We start from the raw sequence: 26,275 nt of genomic DNA on the forward strand, positions 1-26,275 counted from the left end.
CCCAAATCCTCTCCCCAGCATGCAGGCTGAGTAAACATGATTTGTGCAAGGGAATTCTACGTGAGTTGAGTGGGGATAGAATCCATCCTCCTGCCATCAGCTCCATGGCCTTTATAGCATTGCTAAGTAAGAAACAGGAAGAAGGGGAAAGAGAGAGAGAGTGGATTAGTCACAAATCTTAGTCATAGATTCAGTGGTCCCCACCCCAGTTTACCCAAAACTTCTCCTTCATGCTATCATGGATGTAGCCTCTGCAGCATGAGGGAAATAATAGATCCTTCTGGGGAGACCTTCCACCACTGTGCAATAGAACTGCCTCAGTTCCACAGCTTTTCAGGCCTTGCAAAGGATGGGGGCAGGATTGAGGCCTTAATGCAGATTCTAGATTTGGGAGCATTACCCCGGGGGAAAAATATATTAACGTACATTTTAAATAAAAGGCTGTATTCTCACCATCTGCCGTATTTTGAGAGGGATACATAAACTGTAGTGGAGCCAATGTCCTTGGTGAGGTGGGATAAAGTTTTAGGTGGTAGCTCTGAGTGCTCAGGTTCTGTTAAACTCTAATCCTGTTTCTTCTAATGACAAATGCACACAAAAGGTGAAAGAAAAAAGATAGATTGACATTTTAGGATACAGTCATGGAAACTGTGAGTTGTTGGGTTCCATCTCCTCATCTAGTCTGGTCAGATTGTTTTTTAGGATCAGGAAAAAGAAGGTCCAACTGTGGTTTGATAAATCCCTGGATCCTAGTGTCTGAGATGGTTTTTTTTAAAAAAATACTTCAATATAATTTCCGTATTTTGGTGACTCTTTGATTGTTGTTAAGGACTAAAAGATGAGCTAGCAGGAAAATCAATTTTTTTTACACCACACAACTACATCAGCTGTCTATCAAATATTAGAACATCTTCAAAGTCCTACTCTAGACCTTCCAAGATCTCAACGGGCTGAGACTGAGCTATCTCAAAACTCACTCTTCCTCTGTGACCACAGTCTCCAAAGGCAGTCTCTACCCTCCAGGAAGATGAAAATCTCAACTGACAAAGCAAGACCAATGGATGGCTACAACTGTGGGACCCCTTTCTAATGGATCTACAGAGGACAATTAACCTGACATTTAAGACAAATGCACAACATACCCTTCACCATAGCACTGCCATATGCCCAGGCTGGTATTTGACTAGCTTGGTCATTTTTTTTTTAAATGGATTTGTTGACAGAAAAATAATTTAGTCTGATGGTGTTTTTTATGTGGGTCTAAAGATTTGCATTATTATCACAATACACTGTGATATCTAATGTTAAAAGTTTCTGTGTCCAGTTAAAGATGCTGCAGTGTTCCCACTTCCACAGATTAAGTGATAACAGATCAAAACTATTGAAAACACAGCAGTTGTCTGCCCACCAACACACAAATGCACCATGCATGTGTGTGAGAGAGGGTTTGAGTCACGTGAGAGTGAGATGTGCGATGTTCTCAATCTTATCTATATGTGATATCTCTCTAGAATCTAGATACTATAAGTGGCTGTTGGAGGGGTTAGTTACGAAGTTGCCTTGTGTTGTGGTTGTGGTGGGCTTGTCTTGGGGTGGCGGGATGCTGGGTTTTTTGCATTTCAAAGGTGGTAACCCTAAGGCACACACATACCTATCTGGTGATTTCCCTAAAAACAAAACAAAACCCAAACACTACTTTTCCTGTCGGGAAAAGAGCAAGGAAGATTAACAGAAGGATAAGAATAAAGAAATTAAGTTCTAATGAAACCTACCAGCCTCTGGAGAGAGGGTGAGAAGCAGAAAATCAGGTCTCTGTGTAGACCACTCACACAGTTTTGGAAGGTGCTTAGATATCCCAGTGATGAATACAGCATAACAACAGAAACAAAATGAAAAAAATTAGCCCATTCCTAGATTTATAGGTTAACTGTACTGGGGAATTGTAAGAGATGTGGTGCCATTGTCCTCTGAGATCTGTCTGTACCCAGCCCTGGTTGGCAGATTGAAGGTTCTCTCCATTTGATGGATGTTTTGTAGCCTCTGTGAAATGTATTGACTCGATCCAGTATCTGGCAGACAGCACAAATCACCACAATTGGCATGAAATGACATTTTTAGCAGTCTCAGCAGAGGCCAAGGACTAACAAGGCACGGAGATTATAGTGCCCTCTCATCTTAGATGTGATGCCTGCTGGTCAGGCTTGAGGCATTTTGACTGGACAAAGAGGAAACCCTCACTGCCTGTACTTTCTTTTTCTGCAGTTAACTGAGTGGCTTCAGGCCAGTCAATCTAGTATCTCTTGTGATATGAGATTAAAATACCCCAAAGCTCCAGAAAGCATAAACAGATCTTTTTCCATTATGAAATTATTCATTTGAAAGTAAAAGATCTTTCAGTTTGTCCTTACAAAACACATGAATTTGTAATTTGTCAAGAGAGGGGAAATGTCACCTGAAACTTGCTGAGAGAAATGTCAGCAGTGCTAATACAAATCAATACGAGTTACTTCCCTGATTTATAGCGTGCGTGTCAGATTGCGGGTCCAAGGGCTGAAGGCAGCTTGCTTGATGTATTCGTCTGGCCCCCATCTCAGTTTCCAACTCTGCAGAATTTGAACTTTCAATTAAAAAATAAAAAAAGCGACTGGCTCTTGTGACTGAGAAAGAAACCTTGAGTATTGTATTTATTTTTATTAGAAGTATTTTATGTACATATAGAAAAGGATTTAATGTAGAATTTACTGCACAGATTGATTCCTCCTTTCTTTCTCCCCCATCCTGCACGTGTAGCCTGTTCTGGAACACAGGGATAAAACAGTTATGTGCCTATCATCATCATCCTGCCCACTTGGCTTGTATTGTTGTATCCCACTCCCCTTTTCCTGTTTTCTCAAGCCCCCCACTAAAATTTGATTAGATTCCCTCCCCCACTCTCCCTTGTTTTTTGACTAGTTCTAACCATAATGCCTCAAAGGAGTCAGGGTACTATGAGAAGTAATTTGCTAGTGTTTTTAAAGTGCTTTGAAGATTAATAGTACAATAGGCATGCAAATACTAATTTAAAAAGTTAATAATTCTGTTGATAGCAGTGGGAGATCTGTTGTGAGTCTAGGGTAGTTTATGGCTTTTAGTTTGTAGCTCAGGCTCACAGACCCTAATTAAAAATATAATTCAGTTCTTTCTACAGAAAGTCTGTTTGTCATTTGATTTATAGCATCTAGAGGACAGCATTTGAATATAAAAGGTGGCTTTCTTTTTTCTAATTGCTCTACGTACACCACTTTTTAGTTGTTCAATACTTTATATCATTCGTACAATGAACTGTCAGTTCATCAATAAATATAAACACATTTAGCGTGAACAGAAGCCTTTTTTATTAAGTTCAGTTTATTTTCAATTGTAGTGTTTATTACAGCAGAAGACATATTTCTTTTAAATATTATGAGTCTTAAATATTTTAATATGTTCCAAGCAGCAATGAAGGATCTGGGCCCTGATGTCTCACTTACAGAGCTGTTGAACATGGGAGTTGTAGGTGCTCAGTACCTGTGAAAATTAGACCCTAGATGACTCAAGCTGGGTATTCAAAAAATAAGTCACCCAAAATTAGACCTTATTTTTTAAAATGTTAGCCTTTGTATCTAGGATTGTTAGACATCATTCACAAGAACTAAAGTCACTAGGTTTTTTTTAAAAAAATCATGTACTGTTGGTTGTGATTCAACCCACTGGGAATAGCACAAAGAATAGTTTCCATCACAAAAGTCCATATGAATATGGGGCACTGTGGAGAAGGGAAAGAATTAAAGACTAATTTGAATGTTTGTGTAGCAAATGGCAGGATCGTGCACACTGAAATTACAGTCATCAACAGTAATTGAACCTGGAATCTCCTGTACCAAGAACACAAAAGCCTATTGTTTGAGCTAAAGAAATGTATTCATTAAATGCCAAGGTAGAAAATTCCGATCCCACTTGGATATAGCAAACCACACTCTGGGCCGGCAAAGAGCTTTATCCTACAAGTAAGACTCCTGTGCCCAAGGACCCCGCCATTGATTTCGCTGAGGCTCTGCACAGGCACAGTGGACTGCTCACACAATATTCCTTGCAGAATCAATGGCTCTGTCAGTGTACTATATCCTTTTGTAATGTAATGTTGGTGCCAAGAAGAGTCTATATTTAATCGTCTAACTTGGTAAAGTGTAAACACATATAGACTAGTAAATACTAGTAACTACACCTAAACTGCATGGCCCCACTTCTGCAAGCTCTTATCTAAGTGAGAAGTCTCACTGAAGTCAGTAGGACAATTCCCACATATGTCTTAGAGTCTGATTTACCATAACTTATTTAGGTTTTTATTTAGATTTCCAATAATAAAGTTCAGCATTCAGATAATAATAGTTCTATACTTTCAATTATACAACTAATGGATCAGAAGTAACAGCCATATTCTAGGAGTCCTTACAAAACTATAACTAGGTACTATTATTTCTTCCCATCTATGACCTTTGTCACCTGTAAAATAGGTCTTAGAACAAAAAATCTTAGAACAAAGTTGATTAATCAACAGGCAACAATACCAAACATGTAGGGTGGGATTTTCAAAAGTGGTCAGTGTTGGCCTATCTCTTTTCCCCTTGTAGTCTAGAAGGGTTGTATCATTGCATGTCAAGTACTGACAAGGATTTATTCTCATCATTATCAAGAGGAAAGGCCAAAACAAGTTCAGAAAAAAACAAAACCAGCCTGAATCTTCACCTGTACCTCAAACTTAATCCTTTCTTCAGATCAGATAAATCTGTAGCTCCAAATGAGTTTCTCGGATCCCTTCCTGGCACCTCCCATCTTTGCAGATATGTTGGTGGGGCCTCTTCCTCTTTAAATGTCTGAAGGATCTTCTGGGAGAAGTGTCTCCTTTCACCCTTTAGCCAATTAGCAAAGTCTTCAATGCTGTGTGGCCCCTCTCCTATGCATCCTCGCGGGAGAACTCTTTAACAAAGGCAGCTGGTCAAGTGGCACAGCCCAACAGTTTGAAGGCCTCACTGCTGCTCTCTTTCATATTTGGCCTGGTTTTGGAGCTCCCCCTTGAGTTATACCCCAGTATGCATGGCACACATTTGAGAAGTTCTATAGTGCGTAAGACCCTTGCTCTGAAAGGTTTTCCCCATGAAAGCTGCTAATCTCATAAAATGGCAGGGACCTTATGAGCTCTAGGTTCCTAGAGATAGGTCATGCACCTTGGAAGGAAGTGTCTTATAACATCATCAGATGTAAAACTGAGCACAGTTTCAGCAGAAACAGTGATACTGTACCAGCAGCACAAGAATTCATAATGTTTTTGTTTTTTTTAAATCTGAATACAGATGGAGGAGTTGGCTGTTCTCCACTGAGTGGCAAGTAACTAATTTTTTCTGTGCTGATTGACTGCTGACGTTGTGGTCTTTTTTTTCCCCAGACTATTGCTGGCAGAAAGGTCTTCTTTACTAACAACAAGTTGTGTTGTCTTGGTATTAACCTGATTATTGTGGTATTAGCATGACAATTTTATACTTCCTCTTCCAATTTTTGCTAACCTTTAATTTTGTTGGAGATAATTTCTAATGTGTATATATTAAAATATTTTAATTACATTTCTTTAAAGTCAATTAAGAGAGGAAATTTGAGCATCAGTGCAATGCAAAAATATACAGTGCTTCCTTTCTGTACTGCAGAAACGGTAGCCATCTTGAGCCTAATTGACATGTAGAAGGATGAGAGAAAAAACCTTCAATGCACAAACATGATTTGGTATTTACAAAGTATAGGTATAATTTGTGCTAGATGCCAGATGCCAGAATTAGGGATTCCTCTTTCAGTCAGCATTCAGATTTCCCAACCGAACTTTTGTGACAAAGAAATAACTTAATAATCAGGCAAATTGCTATGCTTTTTCAAGGTGATCTTCCTTTGCTAACTAAACTGCTTCCTTATATAAGCTACACAGCAATGTTCACATTTATTACTTGGTCCAATTCTGTTTTTTCTTCTTTTGTTTCTTCCAATATTGCTTTAACCTTTGCTACTCTATATTTCATAGTACTAGTAGGAACTAATATTCTGTTATCTTTAGATCTCATCAGTATAGACATATTGACCCTGAAACTCTCCCCACTCAGATAAAATTTTCTAATTTTAGTTTGAATAACCTTCAAAAATCTGTCAGTCATAGCTGCAATAACTGAAATTTAAAAAAAAACCTTTGAAAGTATATTTTGTTTTTTAATAATATCAGAGCTTTGTCAATCTGAAGTAATGTGACATGTACAAGTCATTTAGGGCCAAGAATGGGGATGAGGGCAGGACTGGACCTGTATTTTCTGGAATTATTTAATAGGTAAACATTTTTACTAGAGCTATGAAATGTACAACAAAGAGAAAAAAGAATTAAAATCCATGTTGCTGACATCACAAGCAGCAGAGTTCCATAATTCACACAGTGACTTTGCTTTTCTGCAGTCATCTCTGTTCTTGTATAATAAAAAACAAAGTGGAAAAGCCTTATACTACTAACTTTTATAGAGCAACAAAATCATTTAAAATCTCTTCAGTACTAATCTAAATTCTGTTCAAGCAAGGAATTATCTCTCTGCATTGCACAGAAACCTGCTAGTTCATTGACAATATAGACCGAGTTCACATACTAGTGTAACATGGCACAGTTCCATTCACCTCAATGGAACTTACACCAGCAGTGAATTTGGCCCTTTGTTTGTTAAGGTACAAAGGCCGCAGCGCTCTGCAAAGATAAATGCATGTTCTTAAATTTAAGAACATGAATAATCCACCTGACATCAATGGGACTACTCACATACTTAATGTTAAGCATATGTGTATGTCTTCAGGGGTTAACAGAGGCTTTTTATCTCTTTGCAACCCCTATGGAGCCCACTGACTTCAATGGGACTCCCAACAAACAAGATTCCTCTATAACAGTGGTTTTCAACCTTTTTTCATTTGCAGACCACTACATATTTTCAAATGGTGGTACGAACCCCTTTGGAAATCTTAGGCATAGTCTGTGGACCCCAGGTTGAAAATCGCTGTTCTATAGTAAAGACAACCTTTTGCGAACCCCAGACAGTCTGCAAATCCCCCAGGGGTGTCTGGAGACCACAGGTTGAAAACCACTGATCTATAATGGATCCACTTGCTGGATTGGGGCCTATACGTTGAAAATGAGCCATGACATCCTTGCCATGGCCTCACATCACTTACAACATCACTGACTGAGACTAACCAGATGATCAACAACAGAACTAAAACAGAATTCAAAGGACTGGAAATGGCCACAGACTGAACGTAGGGCTGTACAAAAAGCTGCAATGAGCAGAGCAAGGAATGGAGAAAGCCATGATGCCTCCTAAAAGTTAGCACCACTTTTTAAAAAATAAGCCTTAACTACACATATATTTCTATAGCCCGGCTTCACCCGTCGGTTTTCCTACAAGACAGACTCGAGGAGTCTCTCTCACATGGCAGGCGCCCCAACTTCAAGCTGTGCCAAGTGATGCCAGACACCACAGAGCGGCGGGGGGGCTGTCGATGGAGAGTTACACATCCAGGGAGGCGGAGATCCACCCTCTCCTCCCCCCGGGGCAGGGGCAGGTGCATGCCCAGCTGGCTGCGAGCGGGCCCCCCAGCCCCCCGCAGCTCGGCGGCGCTCATCGCTAGCCTCCCTCCGTGGCGCGAGGCGCTAGGGACCATGCCCGGGGCTGTCTGGTGCTGGTGCAGCCGCAGCTCCCCGCCCCGCCTCCTCGCCGCCGGTGCCCTGCCTCCTCCTCCTCCCCCCGCCGTGCGGCTGGCGGCTCGCGGGGAGGGAGCGTGAGCAGCGAGCGAGCGGGCGGGGGTTAAAGGTGCCGCTGGAAGGGAAGTTTGGAGAAGGTCGTGCGGTGTCTGTGCGCTCCGGCAGCATCATGGCGGAGCCCAGCGACTCGCCTGTCCACCTCCAGCAGCCCCCGCCGCCGGCCGCTCCCGCCGCCTGGCCCATCTGCAGGGACGCCTACGAGCTGCAGGAGGTTATCGGTCAGTGGGGCGGGGGGCCGGGGTGGGGAGCCGGGCTGCGCCGGGGAGGAGGCGGGCGGGCAGGGGGGATGCGCCGGTAGCCGGCTTCTGGGCCTACCGGCGTTTGCTCTCCGCAGGCTTCTCTCACTGCGGCGGGCGCGCCCGGCACTGCAGCGGCTGCAAACTTTATTTCCGAGGCGCCGGCTGGGGCTGGCTGCCCCGCTCTCCCCACGCGTGGGGGGCGGGGGGCTTGGCGTGTCCCTCCGTGGCTGCCCCGCTCTCCCCACGCGCAGGGGGCGGCGGCTCCTGGTGGGGGTGCAGTGGCAGCTGCCCCAGCCCTTCTGCGGGGCCGTGGGGGTGGGGATGAGCCCCTAAGCATCAATGGTGAGCAACGAGCTGTAATTAACCATTGGCCTTTCCTCATCTCTGCTCTCGCCGGCTGTAACGGTGCACCCCATTCAGATTAGTCTGCATCTTTCCGGTGGTTTTCGGTGTGTGTGTGTGTTAAATCTCCCCATCTGCGGCTTGTGCTGATTTCCTTTTTGAAAGCCTTCATTTCCTTTTGCCCCCTCTGCATCACTTTAATTTTTCCCCATCTCCTCTTCTCTGCCCTCCCCTCACTCTACTCTCCTATACACTACTTTCTTACTGCTGTTGTGATTTTGACTTAATTTCATTGGTGCAAACCTTCCCCTTCGGTTTAAGGTTTAACACCCCTACCCCAAACATACAGGCAGTGTGTTGTGCTTGTGCATGTAACAGTTAATTGCCATCAAAACGTGACTGACTTCGTTTTCCTCCCATCTGTGTGAATCAGATCATCATGAATCTTTCTTGCAAGTTGAAAAGATGACTGATGGTAACAATATGTATAATGGGAAGCTCTATTCCTTTCTGATCTGGATGCTATTTATTGCTAGTTAATCAGTTCAAGAATACTCATTCTTCTGTTTTTTATTTTTATATATAAAAACCTGCGGAAACTAAAGGCCGGGTCCAAAATTGCAATAGTTACTCCTTGAGGTTTAGGCTAGAATTCATTTACCTCAAACATTTTCTGTAGATTTGCTTTGCGTTGCTCTTGTAATTAGTGGTGCTTTTAATATTGCACACCAATTGCTGATTACTATGACAGATGACATTTTTAATCAGGGTTGTAAATCATGTACATTCAGCTTTGTTTCTGAGGCTATTTAGTTTCCACAATCTGAAACTAAAGGTACATCTACACTACAGCGGGGAGTCGATTTAAGATACGCAAATTCAGCTACGTGAATAGCGTAGCTGAATTCGACGTATTGCAGCCGACTTACTCCGTTGTGAGGACGGCGGCAAAATCGACTTCTGCCGCTTTTTGTCGGCGGCGCTTACTACCACCTCCACTGGTGGAGTTAGATCCCCGAGAGGTCAATTTCTACCCGCCGATTCAGGCGGGTAGTATAGACCAGATCTAAGTGTTGCCAAGGAGAAATAACTTGTTCCTTCACTCTCAAGTTTTACCAGGCTTCTGTCTTACTCATATTCTTTCTCCTTTTATTCCCCATTCCTCCACTTGAACTTCACTAAAATGAAGAAGGCTGAGGCCTGGTTTACTTACATAGCTATGCCAGCAAAACTTTTCAACGTGGAGTGTATTGGGGGCGGGGGAGAGAATCACACTTCTAACTATGACATAGCTATGCCACTGAAAGCCATAGTATGGATGCAGGCCTCTTGCCAGTGTACCAAGAGAACTGAAATAATCTATACCAGAAAAAGAGTTGTTTTGCTGGTATAAGATATATCCCCCAGTGGCTGGGTTTGCAGGTAAACTATACCCAGAAATCCTTTCTGCTGTAGAAAAGGCTTGAGAAAGGTGTTAATCTAATCCTTATCTGCTGTTGCAATGGGAGTCTGTAGTATGTTTCTTATTTAAGAACTGGTTGTCCTCCATTGGTGCAGTTGTAGAATGGCTGAAGATTAGTGCTACTCTACACTGGCAACGATAAAGCGCTGCTGCGGCAGTGCTTAAACGTGGCTTGTGTGGTCACTCCCAGCGCTCTAAAAAGCCACCTTCACGAGCGGCATAGCTACCAGTGCTGGTGCACTGTCTACACTGGTGTTTTACAGCGCGGAAACTTGCTGCGCTCAGGGGGGTGAAAGTTGCAGCACTGTACGTTGCCAGTGTAGACAAAGGGCTTGTAGCGGGTGGAGGAGGGAAGAGTGTTTACTTCTCAAAAAAGCAGTTTAGAAAGAGTCTATGGACTGTTCAAAAATGCTAAATAGGTATAGTTTATCTATTTATTGATACAAATGTTTCAAGTGCCCATAATGCAAAGATGGGACACTCTTTTTGGGGAAATGCATTTCTTGTGTAGATAGGCCTCTAGGCTAACTAATAGATAGTATTCGATTACCACAGTAAAATGACAGGGCAGTTTCTTGTAGCATAAGAATCATCACTACTTCTTAGTGAGGAAGGCCAGGTAGGGTTCTACTGGAACCTGATCCAGTAAGGTGCAGAGTGTTTTCTTGGATGTGCTGAGTATGTATGTAGGGTTGCTTTTGTATACCTTCATCTTAGTATCCAGGGGAAAATAATACAGTTCCAGTGTCTGACTGCCACTCCTGTTCAGTAAGCAGCATTTAATCACTGAAGCTCTTAAAGTTTAATCACTTCATGAACATGAGTACTGCCACTTATTAAAATAAACTTTCCACAGGTGAATAGTTTTAAGTACACACAAAACTGTCTGCCAGATAGGAGCCTGAAGGGATATGTTTTGTTCTAATAGTCCTTTGCGAGTTAAAACAGGAAAAGTACAGTATATTGAGGCATCTGAGTGGGATTTTTAAGAAGAAAGACATACCAGTCTTCTTTAGCACAGACTTTCATAGGCTTACATAGTATGGAATATTTCTGAATGTAACTAAAGTCACCTTCTATCTGTAGACTAAATCTAATGTCTTAAGAGAGATTTCAGGGTTTATTAGTGACAGTTATATTGCTGAAAAGTACAGTAACCTATTTTTTGGAACTGGTCATGTTTGATTTAATATGGTGAGAGGGTAATCAGTTTCCATCCTGCTGTTGTAGGGTAAGCAACTGGAAATGGTGCCACTGTTTTTTTTTTAATCAAATCTTTGCTTACGGTTAAACCACTTCCTACCTTAATGGCAATTTTAAAAACTGCCTTTGAGTTTCCATATAGCCTGTGTCATAAATAATGTTTTTTCCCCAATCATATAGCTGTGGCTAGCTGGAGGCCCAAATGCCCAGTAGGGGAAAAATTGATAATTAAGATATGAGAAGCACTGTTTCCTCTAGGAACCTTAAAAACAAACAAACAAAAAAACCCTGCCCATTTTGCTAAACAAAATACCTTTTCTTTTAAGGTTGTGTCAGCACTTTCATTGCAAATTCCTACTATCATGAGTTAATAACTTTTATTAAAAAATAATTGTGGGTTGAAACCTGGTATGTAGATTCTTGAAACAAAGGAAATAGCTTTTATCTGTACCATGAACATATTCAATTAAACTGTGTGGTGGATTTGGTCATATTTGAAGATTTTGTTGTTGGCTGTTCTTGCAAGTCTTGGTATAGTTTGAGATTTATAAAAAGCTACTGATTATAAGCAAATTATCTTTAATGGAAGTAAATAAGATCCAATATTCTTGTCAAATTGGGCTCTTTCATTGTGGATTGGCTCTGAATAAGATGACACATCTGATTTTCTGTCACTTCCTAAAACTTCTACATATCTTCCTTTCTAACATATCAGGGAATTTGCACTTAAGGATTTGCTAACTGAATTTCCTTGCTTTTTGTTTCTATGACATTTTTATATAATTCTGTATCTGCTTAGTTGTATTGAGTCCTATATCAAATGGATGTTACCAAAGATAAAGCAATGTTATGATGAGCGTGAGAAGACTTTCTGAATGCTTTTGAGCAAATTGCTTAAGACTCCATGCCTCAGTTTCCCTATTTGTAAGGGAAGGGCTAGTTCTCTCCTCCTTACTGGCTATTTTGAGAGCCTTGGATGGAAGGTTCTGGCCAAGCTCAAGTTACTTTGAAAGGAAAGGATTGTGTCTACAGAGTTTGAAGAGAATTGAAGCATATTTTACGTTACAGATCATTTAAGAAGTTCTCATTTGAAAATTTGACTTTTTGGTCTAACATTGCCTTGTCACCCTCCAGCTCAAAAAAACTTGTGACATGAAACACCGAACTTCCAATGTAGTTAATTTCCTATAACTCCTGGAATCTAACTTCTGCATAAAACAGATAATTTAGCAAAACCTATCCATTTTTGTTGTGGATGGTTTTATGGACAACCCTGCTCCTGATATTAGGGTTTTTGTTTGGTGCTTCCCCCTTCCTACCTCCCTCCCTTGCGCCAGTGACTTCACTGGAAGCAGGGCCATGTACCCAGTGTCTATCTAGTGTCTAGTTTTTGCTGAGAAAGAATGAGCACTTCTGTAGGTTTGAGCTAATGGAGACCTTCATATAGCTCAGTGTTAGAGGCATGTGGTTGTGGAAATGAAGGACTGAGGTTCCAGTCATGAGTCTGCAAGTGTTTGCTGTCTTATAATGGAGAGAGGAAAGATTTTTGATAGTTGTGGATGTAACTGCAGCGCCTTTTTTTTTTCTCCCCCCCCCCCATTGTCCTTCCTATAACTAGGAGGGTATAGTATCATCGACTACCAGAGTACCTTAGAAACTTTGGTTAAACCTGAGCGAGTACTCATTGAGATGAAAATATTCAAAGGGCTTCTTTTTGAAGTGGTATTGCAAAGAAACACTAGCCACTTCCAATCTGCTAAACAAAATGTTACACCACAGTACTTGAAGCCCAGGTAGATCTTGACACTAGCCCTTGCAAGAGGCTGTTCAAATACATGAATTGTAAAATGTTTAAGAAACTGCATTATTTGAGAACCAGATAGTGGTGGTTGTGTTTAAAGTTATTTTTCTGTCCCCGGAAATGTTTCTAAGTATAAAGAAATGTATAGATATACTTGATTTGGATCAGAGTTAAGGTTGTAGTGTACTTTCACCACTAAATCTCAAACAACACTGCACCTTTAGAAAGAATAGTAAATATGGCAGGCGACCAGCTTGGCTAAACAGTGAAATCCTGGCTGATCTTAAATGCAAAAAAGAAGCTTACAAGAAGTGGAAGATTGGACAAATGACCAGGGAGGAGTATAAAAATATTGCTCAGGCATGCAGGAGTGAAATCAGGAAGGCCAAATCACACTTGGAGTTGCAGTTAGCAAGAGATGTTAAGAGTAACAAGAAGGGTTTCTTCAGGTATATTAGCAACAAGAAGAAAATCAAGGAAAGTGTGGGCCCCTTACTGAATGAGGGAGAAAACCTAGTGACCGAGGATGTGGAAAAAGCTAATGTACTCAATGATTTTTTTGCCTCTGTCTTCACAAACAAGGTCAGCTCCCAGATTGCTGTACTGGGCAGTACAGCATGGGGAGAAGGTGACCAGCCCTCTGTGGAGACAGAAGTGGTTCGGGACTATTTAGAAAAACTGGACGTGCACAAGTCCATGGGGCCGGATGCGCTGCATCCGAGGGTGCTAAAGGAGTTGGCGGGTGAGATTGCAGAGCCATTAGCCATTATTTTTGAAAACTCATGGCGATCGGGGGAGATCCCGGATGACTGGAAAAAGGCTAATGTAGTGCCCATCTTTAAAAAAAGGGAAGGAGGAGGATCCGGGGAACTACAGACCAGTCAGCCTCACCTCAGTCCCTGGAAAAATCATGGAGCAGGTCCTCAAGGAATCAATTATGAAACATTTAGAGGAGAGGAAAGTGATCAGGAACAGTCAGCATGGATTCACGAAGGGGAAGTCGTGCCTGACTAACCTAATTGCCTTCTATGATGAGATAACTGGCTCTGTGGATGAGGGGAAAGCAGTGAATGTGTTATTCCTTGACTTTAGCAAAGCTTTTGATACGGTCTCCCACAGTATTCTTGCCGCCAAGTTAAAGAAGTATGGGCTGGATGAATGGACTGTAAGGTGGATAGAAAGCTGGCTAGATCGTCGGGCTCAACGGGTAGTGATCAATGGCTCCATGTCTAGTTGGCAACCGGTTTCAAGCGGAGTGCCCCAAGGGTCGGTCCTGGGGCCAGTTTTGTTTAATATCTTCATTAATGATCTGGAGGATGGTGTGGACTGCACCCTCAGCAAGTTTGCAGATGACACTAAACTAGGAGGCATGGTAGATACACTAGAGGGTAGGGATCGGATACAGAGGGACCTAGACAAATTAGAGGATTGGGCCAAAAGAAACCTGATAAGGTTTAACAAGGACAAGTGCAGAGTCCTGCACTTAGGACGGAAGAATCCCATGCACTGCTACAGACTAGGGACCGAATGGCTAGGTAGCAGTTCTGCAGAAAAGGACCTAGGGGTCACAGTGGACGAGAAGCTGGATATGAGTCAACAGTGTGCTCTTGTTGCCAAGAAGGCTAACGACATTTTGGGCTGTATAAGTAGGGGCATTGCTAGCAGATCGAGGAACGTGATCGTTCCCCTTTATTTGACATTGGTGAGGCCTCATCTGGAATACTGTGTCCAGTTTTGGGCCCCACACTACAAGAAGGATGTGGAAAAATTGGAAAGAGTCCAACGGAGGGCAACAAAAATGATTAGGGGTCTGGAGCACGTGACTTATGAGGAGAGGCTGAGGGAACTGGGATTGTTTAGTCTCCAGAAGAGAAGAATGAGGGGGAATTTGATAGCAACCTTCAACTACCTGAAGGGGGGTTCCAAAGAGGATGGAGCTCGGCTGTTCTCAGTGGTGGCAGATGACTGAACAAGGAGCAATGGTCTCAAGTTGCAGTGGGGGAGGTCCAGGTTGGATATTAGGAAAAACTATTTCACTAGGAGGGTGGTGAAACACTGGAATGCGTTACTTAGGGAGGTGGTGGAGTCTCCTTCCTTGGAGGTTTTTAAGGCCCGGCTTGACAAAGCCCTGGCTGGGATGATTTAGTTGGGGACTGGTCCTGCTTTGAGCAGGAGGTTGGACTAGATGACCTCTTGAGGTCCCTTCCAACCCTGATATTCTATGATTCTTTAAACATGAAAACTATATATATAAATGCCACTGATCAGCCTAAACTGAAGTCCACATAAATAACTTACTTGTCTGTAAGTTTCTTTTCTTTTAAGCTACATGTTTCTCAGGAAACAGTTACAAATACTTTTCCAAAAATGTCTGTCAATCGATAGAACTTCCCATGTAACAGTTTAACTTCTCATTTCTTAAAATAGAAAATACATAATACAGAGGAGGGGAAAAGACTGAAATTAATGAGTCCTAGTCAAGGTGGCTCTATTGTGATGAAACTTTTGTGTTTCTTTATAATTTGATGGTGGTTACATGGGCATCTAGGGTTCTGGTCTATAATTGAAAGTCTTACTGGTATAACTATTTTGGTTAGGGGTACAATTAATTAACCAAAATAGTTATATTGAGAAAATAGTCAATTGCAGACAAGGTCTTGGTTGTTGTTGCCGTCTTACATCTAAGTTCTGGGTTTTGTAAGTGATGTGGTTATTTTCACCATTACTTAGCAAACTTGTGTAACTTTTTTTTGTTTGCTAGAATATCCTAGGGTGACATCCCCTCCAAATCAAAAAGCCTGACCACCTTCACACCAGAAGGCTGAATGCTATGAAAGTAGCCAAAAATTAATGCTCAAGAAGAGAAGGAACAAACTAAAAACTGGATTTCCTACATATTGATAGGAGCAAAACCAAGGTGAATAAAGCCTGGTAACTTCAAACTAATTTAACTCTTAAACTGGAAGTCAAAGGTGTATAAAATGTTCAACATGCTGTGTGTTCACCTGGTGCTGTGTAGTGAAACTTACAGAGAATTACATGCCCCATTTTCCCCTCTCTCCAAACTGCTGTGCAGCCACTCAGCCAGCTCCCATGCCACTTTATCACTCATTCCCAAGGATTTCTTGGAATCTGAGGTGCAACAGCTCGGAGACCTAAACAGGCTTAGCTCTGTCTGTGTGTGTGTGTGGGTGGTGGTGGTATGTGCTTTGAGAGGAGCTGTTGTGTGGGGCAGTGTTGGGAACAGAAGTAGTCTGGGAGTCAAGAATAGGTACTCTTTTGAGTGTTTGTTTGCTTGATGTGGTGTATTAAAATTGTAATTGTAAAATTTATATTTCCACAGTTTTACCCTGGTCCTGCTTGCAGGCTATGGGCCTCTAGGGAAGTATGCAAACTGGGCCTAGCAGAATGAGTGTGCAGCCAGCCTAGAGTTAAGTGTGGTGAGTTGTGCCTCTCTGTTTTAGAGAGCAGCCTGCTTTGTGTATCTGTTTTTTGGTTCTTGTGTTATGAATTCCAAGAAATAAAGTAGGATTACACTGCAAACTTCCAGAAAGAGCATTTTTATATTTATCTAACTTCTGTGAATATGCATTGTAACAATTCTTGGTGAGGACCTATTGTGAGGACCCTAGAAGAAATTCCATTAGAACTCTTCTACTAGACTGATTTTTTTTTTTTTTTTTTTTTTTCCCTACTGGAGAGTCATTTGCCCAAGGAACTGGTAGGCCAGCAAACAAATTGCATTGATCCAAAGTCTCCTTGCCATGTGGAACCAGAAACTCTTTGAAATTAAAACCATCCACTCACTCACTTAGTGGAAATAGCTCATTACACAAGGGAGAAAGCAGGTGGTTATTGCAGAGGCCAAAGCAGGCATTGCTGTGTAACAGCTCCATGTGCAGCACTGACTCTGAGACCCTACTTCATGTTTTAATATGCTGACTCTGGGTTGGTCTATACTTACCTCCAGGTCCAGCGGTAAGCAATCGATCTTCTGGGATCGATTTATTGCGTCTTGTCTTGACGCGATAAATCGATCCCGGAAGTGCTCGCCGTCGACGCCAGTACTCCTGCTCCACGAGAGGAGTACGCGGAGTCGACGGGGGAGCCTGCCTGCCGCGTGTGGACCTGTGGTAAGTTCGAACTAAGATACTACACTTCAACTTCAGCTACGTTATTCGCGTAGCTGAAGTTGCGTATCTTAGTTCGAAGTGGGGGGTTAGTGTGGACCAGCCCTTTGGCTATGACCTCTCTGCAGCATGACTTTTGGGGTGGTAAGGGGTGGATGTCTTAGCCTTCAGAACTGAATGGCTGTGGCTTTTAAAAAAAGAAAAAAAAAAAAAAAGATACTTTGTCATGTTTTAAATAAATTCTCAGTTCTTAGGCTTTTAGTGTGTTTAAGCCTCACCATTTTACAGCAGTTACCCTTGGTGACCACCAAAGCTTCCTGGAGGCATTAGGAAACCTATGAGCAGCAATGGAGGCATGGGTGCAATCTGCCTGCAGAGATAGGAAGATAACTATGGCATTGGTTTAGCCTTTTGTTTTTTCTTTTGGAAAAGAATCTTCACTATCAGAAGAGCTGGAAACTTATTTACTTTAATTGAAAGCATACATTCTGTGGAGATTGCTGGCACTTACTCCTAGCAAGCAGTAATTTTTTTTTTTTTTTTGTATTTGTTTTTTAAGTCTGGCTTATAGCACTGGCTAGCAAATTGAAGTATTGACAATTCCAGTAGATTGTATTTGTTTGTTTTTGAGGTTTTGGAGTGCTAGTATATGATTTTTATCTTCTGGAAAATATTTTTGCATAGTGTGTCAAGACTATTTTAATGCAAGATAAAACAAGCTGCAATGGTCATGGTTTGTAAGTATGAATCTCCTATGGTGATTGAGGTGAGGTGGCAAAATAGGGTTGGGGTGATGTGAAATAGCCTTAAAGCAGCTTCTTTGCTCAGCACTTGTGGAGCTGTAGAGCAATGTATAGTTGAAAATCTTATTGGGAGGATCTAGGCAAGTACACTACTGTAACTATGAGTCTGTATTTCTGAGTACTGTGGAGTTCTGCATAACTGGTTGCTGACTTACAAGGGTATGTATTCTATGTTGGTGCTGACAGCCCAAGGATTGAAATGAGCAGGCATCCTATTCTGTGTTCAGTCAGCTAAGGCTTACTTGTATCTTATATTTTATAGTCTTATACACTGATCAGCAAAAAATGTTCATATATCCTCTTTCTCCCACCCCCACCCCTACCCCCCCATTCCCTCAGCCTGTCCTGGAATTACTCCCTGCGAGCTCTCTCAATCTCTGAAGCACTACAGGCAGTTGAGGGTGGGGAGGGGAGGCAAAGAGGGGACAGAGCTGGAAGTTCTCTGCTGAGAGAGAAGCAGGTGTCAGGGAGTAAGATGTAGAGAGGACTTGCTGAGAAGTCTGCACCTGAGAGGTAATTGTTAACGAAGGGGAGAAGCCAGTGGAGACACAGATCAAACTCATGGGGATGGAGGGGAGTAAAGCCACTGAGGAAAGAGATGGGGAAGATGCCTGGTGGTAGAAAAGGGTTGCTTTTTCTTGGGTCTGATTTCAGATAAGCCAGAGAGCTGTGGAGTTTGGTGAATTTTAGGTAGTTCTCTGCACGCATCCCTCCTCCTTCTCTTGAAGAAGAAGGAAGTCAAAAACCAACTTCCTCTGGGATCTTAATAGCTCCATGACTTCCAGATTACATGGGGAACAGGGTCTCTGACAACAGTCTTGTGATATTGACAAGTACCTTAAAGCCTGGAGGATTTTTAGGGTCCCATTTTTTTGGTCTGTTTTCCTTTTACAGAAATATTCAAGAGGTGCTGGCAGTGTCATACCTTTCAGGGATGTTCTCAAAGGTGCCTTAGTGAAAAGATTTAATCATCCGCATTACTCAGTAATGAATTATTAATTTTTATGGAATCAGTGGGGTTAATATTTCCAACCTTTGGTCTCTAGATGTTTGACCTAACTTAACTAGTCAATGGGCTTCTGAAAGCCTAATGTAATAAATCAGCATTGATTGATTCTTTTATGATTAACAATATGAGTGAATCACTTTGTTAGACTAATTAATTATTCTTCAAAACACTGGATCACTGATGCACGGGCTTTCTGATCAGAAGTAAAATTCTGCTGGGAGTTGGGTGTCATAAAAAGCTGGCTTACTATGGACGCAGGTATGCCACCAGTTAGGCACTACATAGTACATCTAAAAGGAGACAGGTAGTGTAGAAATAGAAAATTGAAAGGAGAAGAGGTAGTAGGCAGTCTTGTCTGATCATAGCTACTGTGGATGGTGTGGTATGTGGTTTTTATGGCTCTGGTCACATGCTCAGTTGTGTGGTGAAGCTTTGTTTAGCGATCATATGTTTGGTTCAAAGTTGGGGCTGATGCATTTTACCTGAACCAATTAATTTTTAGTATAGCTGCAAGTGGGGTGTGCGTGCGTGTGCGTATGTGTGCATTTTATGATGGGGATAAAAATATGGTTCTGTCATTTAATAGGCCAGAAAAGTATAGGGTTTGTATATTGCAAAATGTGCTCTGATATTTTCATTTGTGGGTATTGCTTCCTATCTTATAAGGAAAAAGTAGGCAAAGCTCATGATCTTGCTGCCATAACTAGTTCTGAGCAATAACATATAGTAACTCCTCACTTAACGTTGTAGTTATGTTCCTGAAAAATGTGACGTTAAGCGAATCCAATTTCCCCATAAGAATTAATGTAAGTTGGGGGGGGAGGGATAAGGTTCCAGGGACACTTGTTTGTTTGTTTTTTTCACCAGACAAGACATTGTACAAGTTTTAAATAATTTTAAACAAACTATTTAATACTGTACTCACCAATGATGATTGTAAAGCTTGGTTGGGGCGGGGCATAGTGGGGTCGGGGCACGGGGGCTTGCCCCACTCTGCCTGCCCGGCGCTCCTGCTGAGGAGCGGGGTCCGGGGCTTGCCCATTCTCTGGCTGGAATGGGGTAAGCCCCCATGCCCTGTCCCTGCTCCCCAGCTGGAACGCCAAGTGGGCAGAACCAGGCAAGCTCCCACTCCCCGACCCTGCTCTCCGGCTGGAACGCCGGGTGGGCAGAGTGGGGCAAGACCCCGTGTCTGACCCCGCTCCCTGGCAGGAGTGCCAAGTGGGCGGAATGGGGCAAGCCAAACAACCTTATAACGGTACGTTGCACGACTTTAAGCGCGTATGTTCTCTAATAGATCGGCAACTTAATAACAAAACAAAGTCATCCCGGTTAACATTAAGTGAGGAGTTACTGTAGCTTAATTATAGCACATGGTGGTAGTACAACTAATAAAGATGCTTTCTCCTAATGTATTTCCACCTGCACCCTAAAAGAAGACTTAAATTACTTTATGCTGAATTTATAATTAGATACTCACTCTTGCATATTGCTGTCCAACATGCCTGCTCTTTCTGAGGATAGACAGAAATGGCCTTACTACTGTCTTAAGGGCAATTTAGCAAAGAGGAAAGTGAGAGCTGCTTCTAACTTTTTTTTTTTTTTTTTTTTTTTTATTGTAAGAACAATGCCTACAAATTTCGTTGTTTCCTCCTTTGTTGTTAATTTTCTGGGGATCATTGTAAGCGGTAATTTGTTGCTAATGTTCTGTCATGACAGATTCTAACTTTTTTTTTTTATTTTATAAAAGCTACCTGGAGCGGTGGGAGCTAGCTGAAGATGCTCTGTTGCTCAACATCTGAGCATTAGCTGGAGATGTTGGTGTCAGGACAGCAACAATGTTACACACTTCAGTTGAAGGCCTGTGGCTGGCCTGTGTCAGCTGACTCAAGCTCACTGCATCTCAGGATGATGGGCTATAAAATGGCAGTGTAGGAGTCTGGGCTCAGGCTGAAGCCCAGGTTCTGGGACCCTCTTCCAGTCCATTTGTGGCCTGAGCTCCAAGAGCCTGAATCTGCTGACACAGGCCAGCCGGGGGTATTTAACTGTAGTGTAGATATATCCTTTACCCTTTTTTTTTTTTTTTAAATCAACTGCTATTAGTCTGACGCACTCAGCAGTGACAGTCAGAAGACTCAGAAAATGCTATGTTGATGTTTCTGTGCAGCTATAATTGTTTTAAAATGTTTACTTCCAAACTGAAGGAAGAGCAGGGAAAACATGCCCAGTAATTAAATCAACATCACAGTTTTTCTCTATTTATGATGCTGCTTTAAAGGTAAGCTGTAGTTCTTCTCAAAAGCTTGTTTCTAGGCAGTGTCTTTCTGTACAACTTTTAAAATCATTTGTAATGTAACAGCCTGAGAAGTGGGGCTGGTAGAAGTAGTGGTTTCTGTAGAAACCCTTCTGTTATAATGTCAAGAAGGCTTGGGATTTGATCCTACATAAGCATTTGATATTGTGGACTTGTGCTCCGAAGCTGATCCTCTAGCTATGCAAGATAAGGGCCTTAGATGTCAATTACTTGTACTGAATGATGGCTTCCTCATTCCGCATGCTAATGAAAGGTGAGAGAGGGAGAGAGAATAAAGCATTTTGAAATTCAACAGTTTTTTTTTTTCTTTTTTTTTAAAGACACTCTTAAAATGTATATTTTTCGAAGGAAAACTCCAGAGACTCGTTACATTTTAGGTAACTAATTGTCTAGCCATGTAAGAAAATAATATAATTCCTCTTAAGCATCTCCTTCAGTAAATGAGTCTGTGGTCTCTGAGGGTGCCATTTGAATGATACTGCTCAGCAGGGATTTGGGTCTGAAAACTGGCTTTCCTGTTATAGAATACTGGAAACCAGAAGGTTTCAAAGTTGCTGTAAATTCTGAGACTTGTAAAGAAAACCAGCATATATTTTTGTGGATTTGTGTAGTAGTTGATTTAACCAGAATATTTTTGCTTCCTAATCTCCCCTGCCCCCAAGGATTTAGAAAACCTGACTATTTTATATCTTGTAAATCTCTGTTGCACTAACAATCCGTTCTCAAATCAGCAGTTTGCTGGTTTTCCCCCCCCCCCATGCCTTAGACCCTGATTCTGCAAAATGTAAGCAATTGCATATGCACTGATCATACTGTTACTTAAGTGATTAGAATATTTTTGCAGTTTCACTGAAGCTTTTAAATTCAAGGCCAGCTGTAAACACAAGTGCAGCAAAGATCTGATTGGAGCCTTGGCCTTTCAAAGGCCATGTGTCATATTAATTCTGCAACTTGGTCTTGTCTCCCTTGTCAGCAGTGGGAACTGATTTGGAGGCAATTCATAGGGTGCGAACTATGTCAATATCTTCCTCTTTCCAGAATGTTGGGAATTCTGTTCAAATAAGTTGCTTTTTTTTTTTTTTTTTTTTTTCTTTTTGATTTGACAGCTTTGTCTTTTAGTGCTTTCAGATTTGCTTGTCCATGGTTCTGTTTTCTCTTTAGCCTATTCTTTCTCCAACATCTCTTGCCCATGAATAAGAATTTTCAGTCAAAATTATTTATTACATTGTTGGCAGTTTTGTGTTTCAAAGATAACATGTTAAGATTTTCCCATAAAACTCTTGTGTGGGCTGTTTTATACGGAGTAACTCTTTAGACCTTGGAAACAATGAATTCTGCATCAGAATTTTTAAGGGAGGCTTGAACACAATTTACCATTTCTGTCTTGGATTGAGCCACTCTAAAACTAATCATGATGTACCGTCTGCCATTCTTTTGACTTGGAGCCAGGTGCTTTTGTAGAAGTTTGATTTAGCTGAATTTGAATAAATGATAAAACATCTAGTTTCTATGATGTACTCCTCTTTTGTGTGTGGAGCATTTATATTATTCTATGCTCCAGGTCAGTGGCAAAAGACATAATGCTTCCTCTGGCACGTTTCCTGGATGTCTAATTAGATAGAGGAGGAATTTGTAGATTACCAGCAGAAAAGTAGAGAAGGAGAAAATATTTCTCTTGAGGATGGTGTGGTTGGGGAAAGAACTACACTGGAAGCAATTACCTTATTGTGGAATTAAATTTACCAAATAAGAGCTCAATCCCTTTTTGAGCCACCTTAGATTTTTAAGTTTCCTAGTCTTTGAATGTAATGCGGGTATGCCAGACTTGAGAGTTCAGAAATTATTGGCCAGGCAGCCAAAAATCATAAAATTGTCCTAAATCATGCGATGTCGCAAATAACTTTGGGGTTCTCTTCATTTGCCTAATAGTGTCTTGAACCCCAGTAGGGTTCATGTTTTCTAGCTTGCCTCTGCAATGGTGAGGATTAGGAACTTTTTTTTAATTTAAAGGTGAGATTCTCCCCTTATCTCTACTCCAGGTACTGAGGCTTTTAGAATGACACTGAATCTGGTATTTCAGTTAGCTGCTGTTAGTGGGTTTGGATAAAGGCTATTTTCCTAATTTGAACCAAGGTAGGATCTTTGTTGGCTTTTTGCCCCTCTGCTACTATTCAATTTGTTCCTGTATATTAAAAAAATGCTAATAAAAATGAATAGACTTTAGAACATTGGGCAATATTATGATTAAAAAGCATCTTAAATTTCACTTGTCTTTGAATATTCTTATTTTAAATAGTTTCCCTGGGGCATCCAAACTATAACAGATTGGCATGTAATTAACTGAGCACTTCAGATCACGTTACTATGCTCCAACTTTAAAAACAAAACAAAGATCGCCTACAAAAATCCATTAAGATCCCAAAGTTGTTTTCTCTTGGAATACTAGATCAAAGTGGTGAAGCCTGTTTTAAATGAGTACATGTTAAGAGATGTATCTTCAATGCAGCAGATGAAATGAATACCTGTAAGAAACAAATTTCAAATGTACTAAGAAGTGAGAGAATTCACTTAGAATTTATAAAGGCCATTAATAAAAACATTTAAAAAAAAAAAGCCTGTGCATATTATAAAAATACATGTTAAAGGAGTCTTCCAGTGAATTATAATGTAATCCTAGAAACATGGGGTTTCAAGGGACTCAGAGGTCATCTAGTCCAGCCCCCTTCACTGAGGCAGGACCAAGTATAGCTGACAGGCATCTGTCTAACCTGTTCTTAAAAACCTCCAATGATAGGGATTTTCACAAAACTGGGTGACTGGGCAATAAAATGGCAGATGAAATTCAATGTTGATAAATGCAAAGCAATGCACATTGGAAAACATAATCCCAACTGTAAATAAGGGATAGATAAGAAGACAGAAAATATCATATTGCCTCTATATAAATTCATGGTATGCCCACATTTTGAATACTGCGTTCAGATGCGGTCACCCTATCTCAAAAAAGATATATTGGAATAGGTTCAGAAAAGGGACACAAAAATTATTAGGGGTATGGAATGGCTGTCATATGAGGAGATATTAATAAAACTGACTTTTCATCTTGGAAAAGAGACGACTAAGGGGGGAGATGATAGAGGTCTATTAAAATCATGACTGGTGTGAAAAAAGTCAATAAAGAAGTGTTCTTTACTCCTTCTCATAACACAAGAACTAGGGACCACCAAATGAAATTAATAGGTAGCAGCTTTAAAACAAAAGGAACTATTTTTTTCACACAATGCACAGTCAGTCTGTGGAACTCCTTGCCAAAGGATGTTGTGAAGGCCAAGACTAGAAGGGGGTTCAAAAAAGGACTAGATAAGTTCATGGATGATAGGTCCGTCAATGATGATTAGCCAGGATGGGCAGGGATGGTGTCCTTCGCCTCTGTTTGCCAAAAGCTGGGAATGGGCAACGGGATGGATCACTTGATTACCTGTTCTGTTCGTTCCCTCTGGGGCACCTGGCATTGGCTGCTGTCGGAAGACAGGATACTGGGCTAGATGGATCTTTGGTCCAACCCAGTATGGCCATTCTTATGTTCTTATTCCACTTGGTAATCTCTTCCTTATAATTAGGCAGTTCTTCCTAATCTCCAGTAAGGGAGATTTATGTTAGGTACTACACCAATTACTACTTGTCCTACCTTCAGCGGACATGGAAAACAACTGATCTCCATCCTCTTTATAACAATTCTTAACAGATTTGAAGACTATCAGTCTCCCCCTGAGTCCTCTTTTTCTCAAGAAAAACATGCCTTCCCCCCCACCCCCAACCTTTCCTTGTAGAGCAGGTTTGTAAAACTTGTTTATCATCTTTTTGTTGTTGTTCTCCTCTGGACTCTGTCCAATTTGTCCACATCTTTCTTCAAGTGGGGCATCCAACACTGGATGCACATTCCAGCTGAAGCCTCACCAGTGCTTAGTAGAGTAAGACAATTTAACTCCCATTTTATATTAGCAGCAGTATTCTATATAAATGTCACAGTATTTGTCTTTTTTTGCAACTGCATCAATAGTCATATTCACTTTGATCTGCTCTAACCCCAGAACCTTTTTAGCTGTGTTATCACCTAGCTGGTTATTTCCCCCATTTTGTAGCTGTTAGATATATATATATATTTTTTCCCCCTAAAGGTAGTATCTGTCTTCCCTTTGTTTTGTGTCATTCTGGTGATTTCAGACAAATTTTCTAACTTGTCAAGGTTGTTGTGAATTCTAATACTGATCTCCAAAATACATGTAACCCCACCCTGCTTGGTGTCATCCACCAGATTTATAAACCTTCTCCACTCCATTGTCCAAGTAATTAATGAAAATATTAAATAGTACCAGACCCAGGACTGAGCCCTTCCCCCCCCCCCCCCCCCAAGATCCACCTTTCAGTTTGACAGCAAACCATTGATAATTACTCTTTGTGTACAGTTTTTCAACCAGTTGTTCACCCATCTTATAATTTAATTCAAGACCATGTTTCCCTGTTTGCTTATGAGCATGTCTGGTGGGACTGCATCAAAAGCCTTCATAAAAATGAAGATATATCATGCTTCCCACCATCTGTTAGGCCTTCAAAGAAAGAAATTAGGTTGAAATCACTTACATCGAATTACAAAAAATAAAACTGTAGGGAAATAAGGTGAGCCATCATTTTGGCTGTAAATTCTGACTTGCATTGTATATGTGAGTGTAGTGAGAAGTCTTCCATGAAATCCTACACAAAAGTTCTTACTATTTTTAGGTGCCTTCATTTTCCTGTGAAATCTGACTGCATATTATGGGCCAAAGTAGGCAAAAATGCAAATTTTGAGGCTCCTATCTTCTGGAAAATGGATGTGCATTGCGAAGGGGAGAAAAATGGACTACAAGATGTAATGAGCAAATAGACAAAACACACTGAGGAGTTAAGACAGAAATCTTCAAGTAGCTCTACACTTCATTGCAAGTTTTTCACACCTCTGGTTAGGATACTGGAAATGCATATAACGTCTGGAATGAATGGAGCTTTAGGTTCATGTCTTCCATCTATTTCTTACTAAAAAAAGGTCCAGTGAGATGAAGTAGCCACAAAACATAAGCTCTTACGAG

The 26,275-nt window shown here is 41.3% G+C and overlaps 1 protein-coding gene across 2 annotated transcripts in view; it reads left to right on the top strand.

Moving 5' to 3' along the window:
- Positions 1–7,752: 7,752 nt before the first annotated feature.
- The window catches only part of STK39 (serine/threonine kinase 39), a 160,463-nt gene continuing 141,940 nt past the window's right edge, over positions 7,753–26,275 (top strand). Inside the window, exon 1 of one of the 2 annotated variants that reach the window (XM_054043774.1) lies at positions 7,753–8,067. In XM_054043774.1, coding sequence (XP_053899749.1) covers positions 7,959–8,067 — 109 coding nt within the window. In that variant the 5' untranslated portion in view covers positions 7,753–7,958. The remainder of the gene's footprint in view (positions 8,068–26,275) is intronic. The other variant, XM_054043776.1, reaches the window with a different exon arrangement.

The sequence above is a fragment of the Malaclemys terrapin genome, chromosome 11, assembly GCF_027887155.1.
Source record: "Malaclemys terrapin pileata isolate rMalTer1 chromosome 11, rMalTer1.hap1, whole genome shotgun sequence".
Lineage (NCBI taxonomy): Eukaryota > Metazoa > Chordata > Testudines > Emydidae > Malaclemys > Malaclemys terrapin.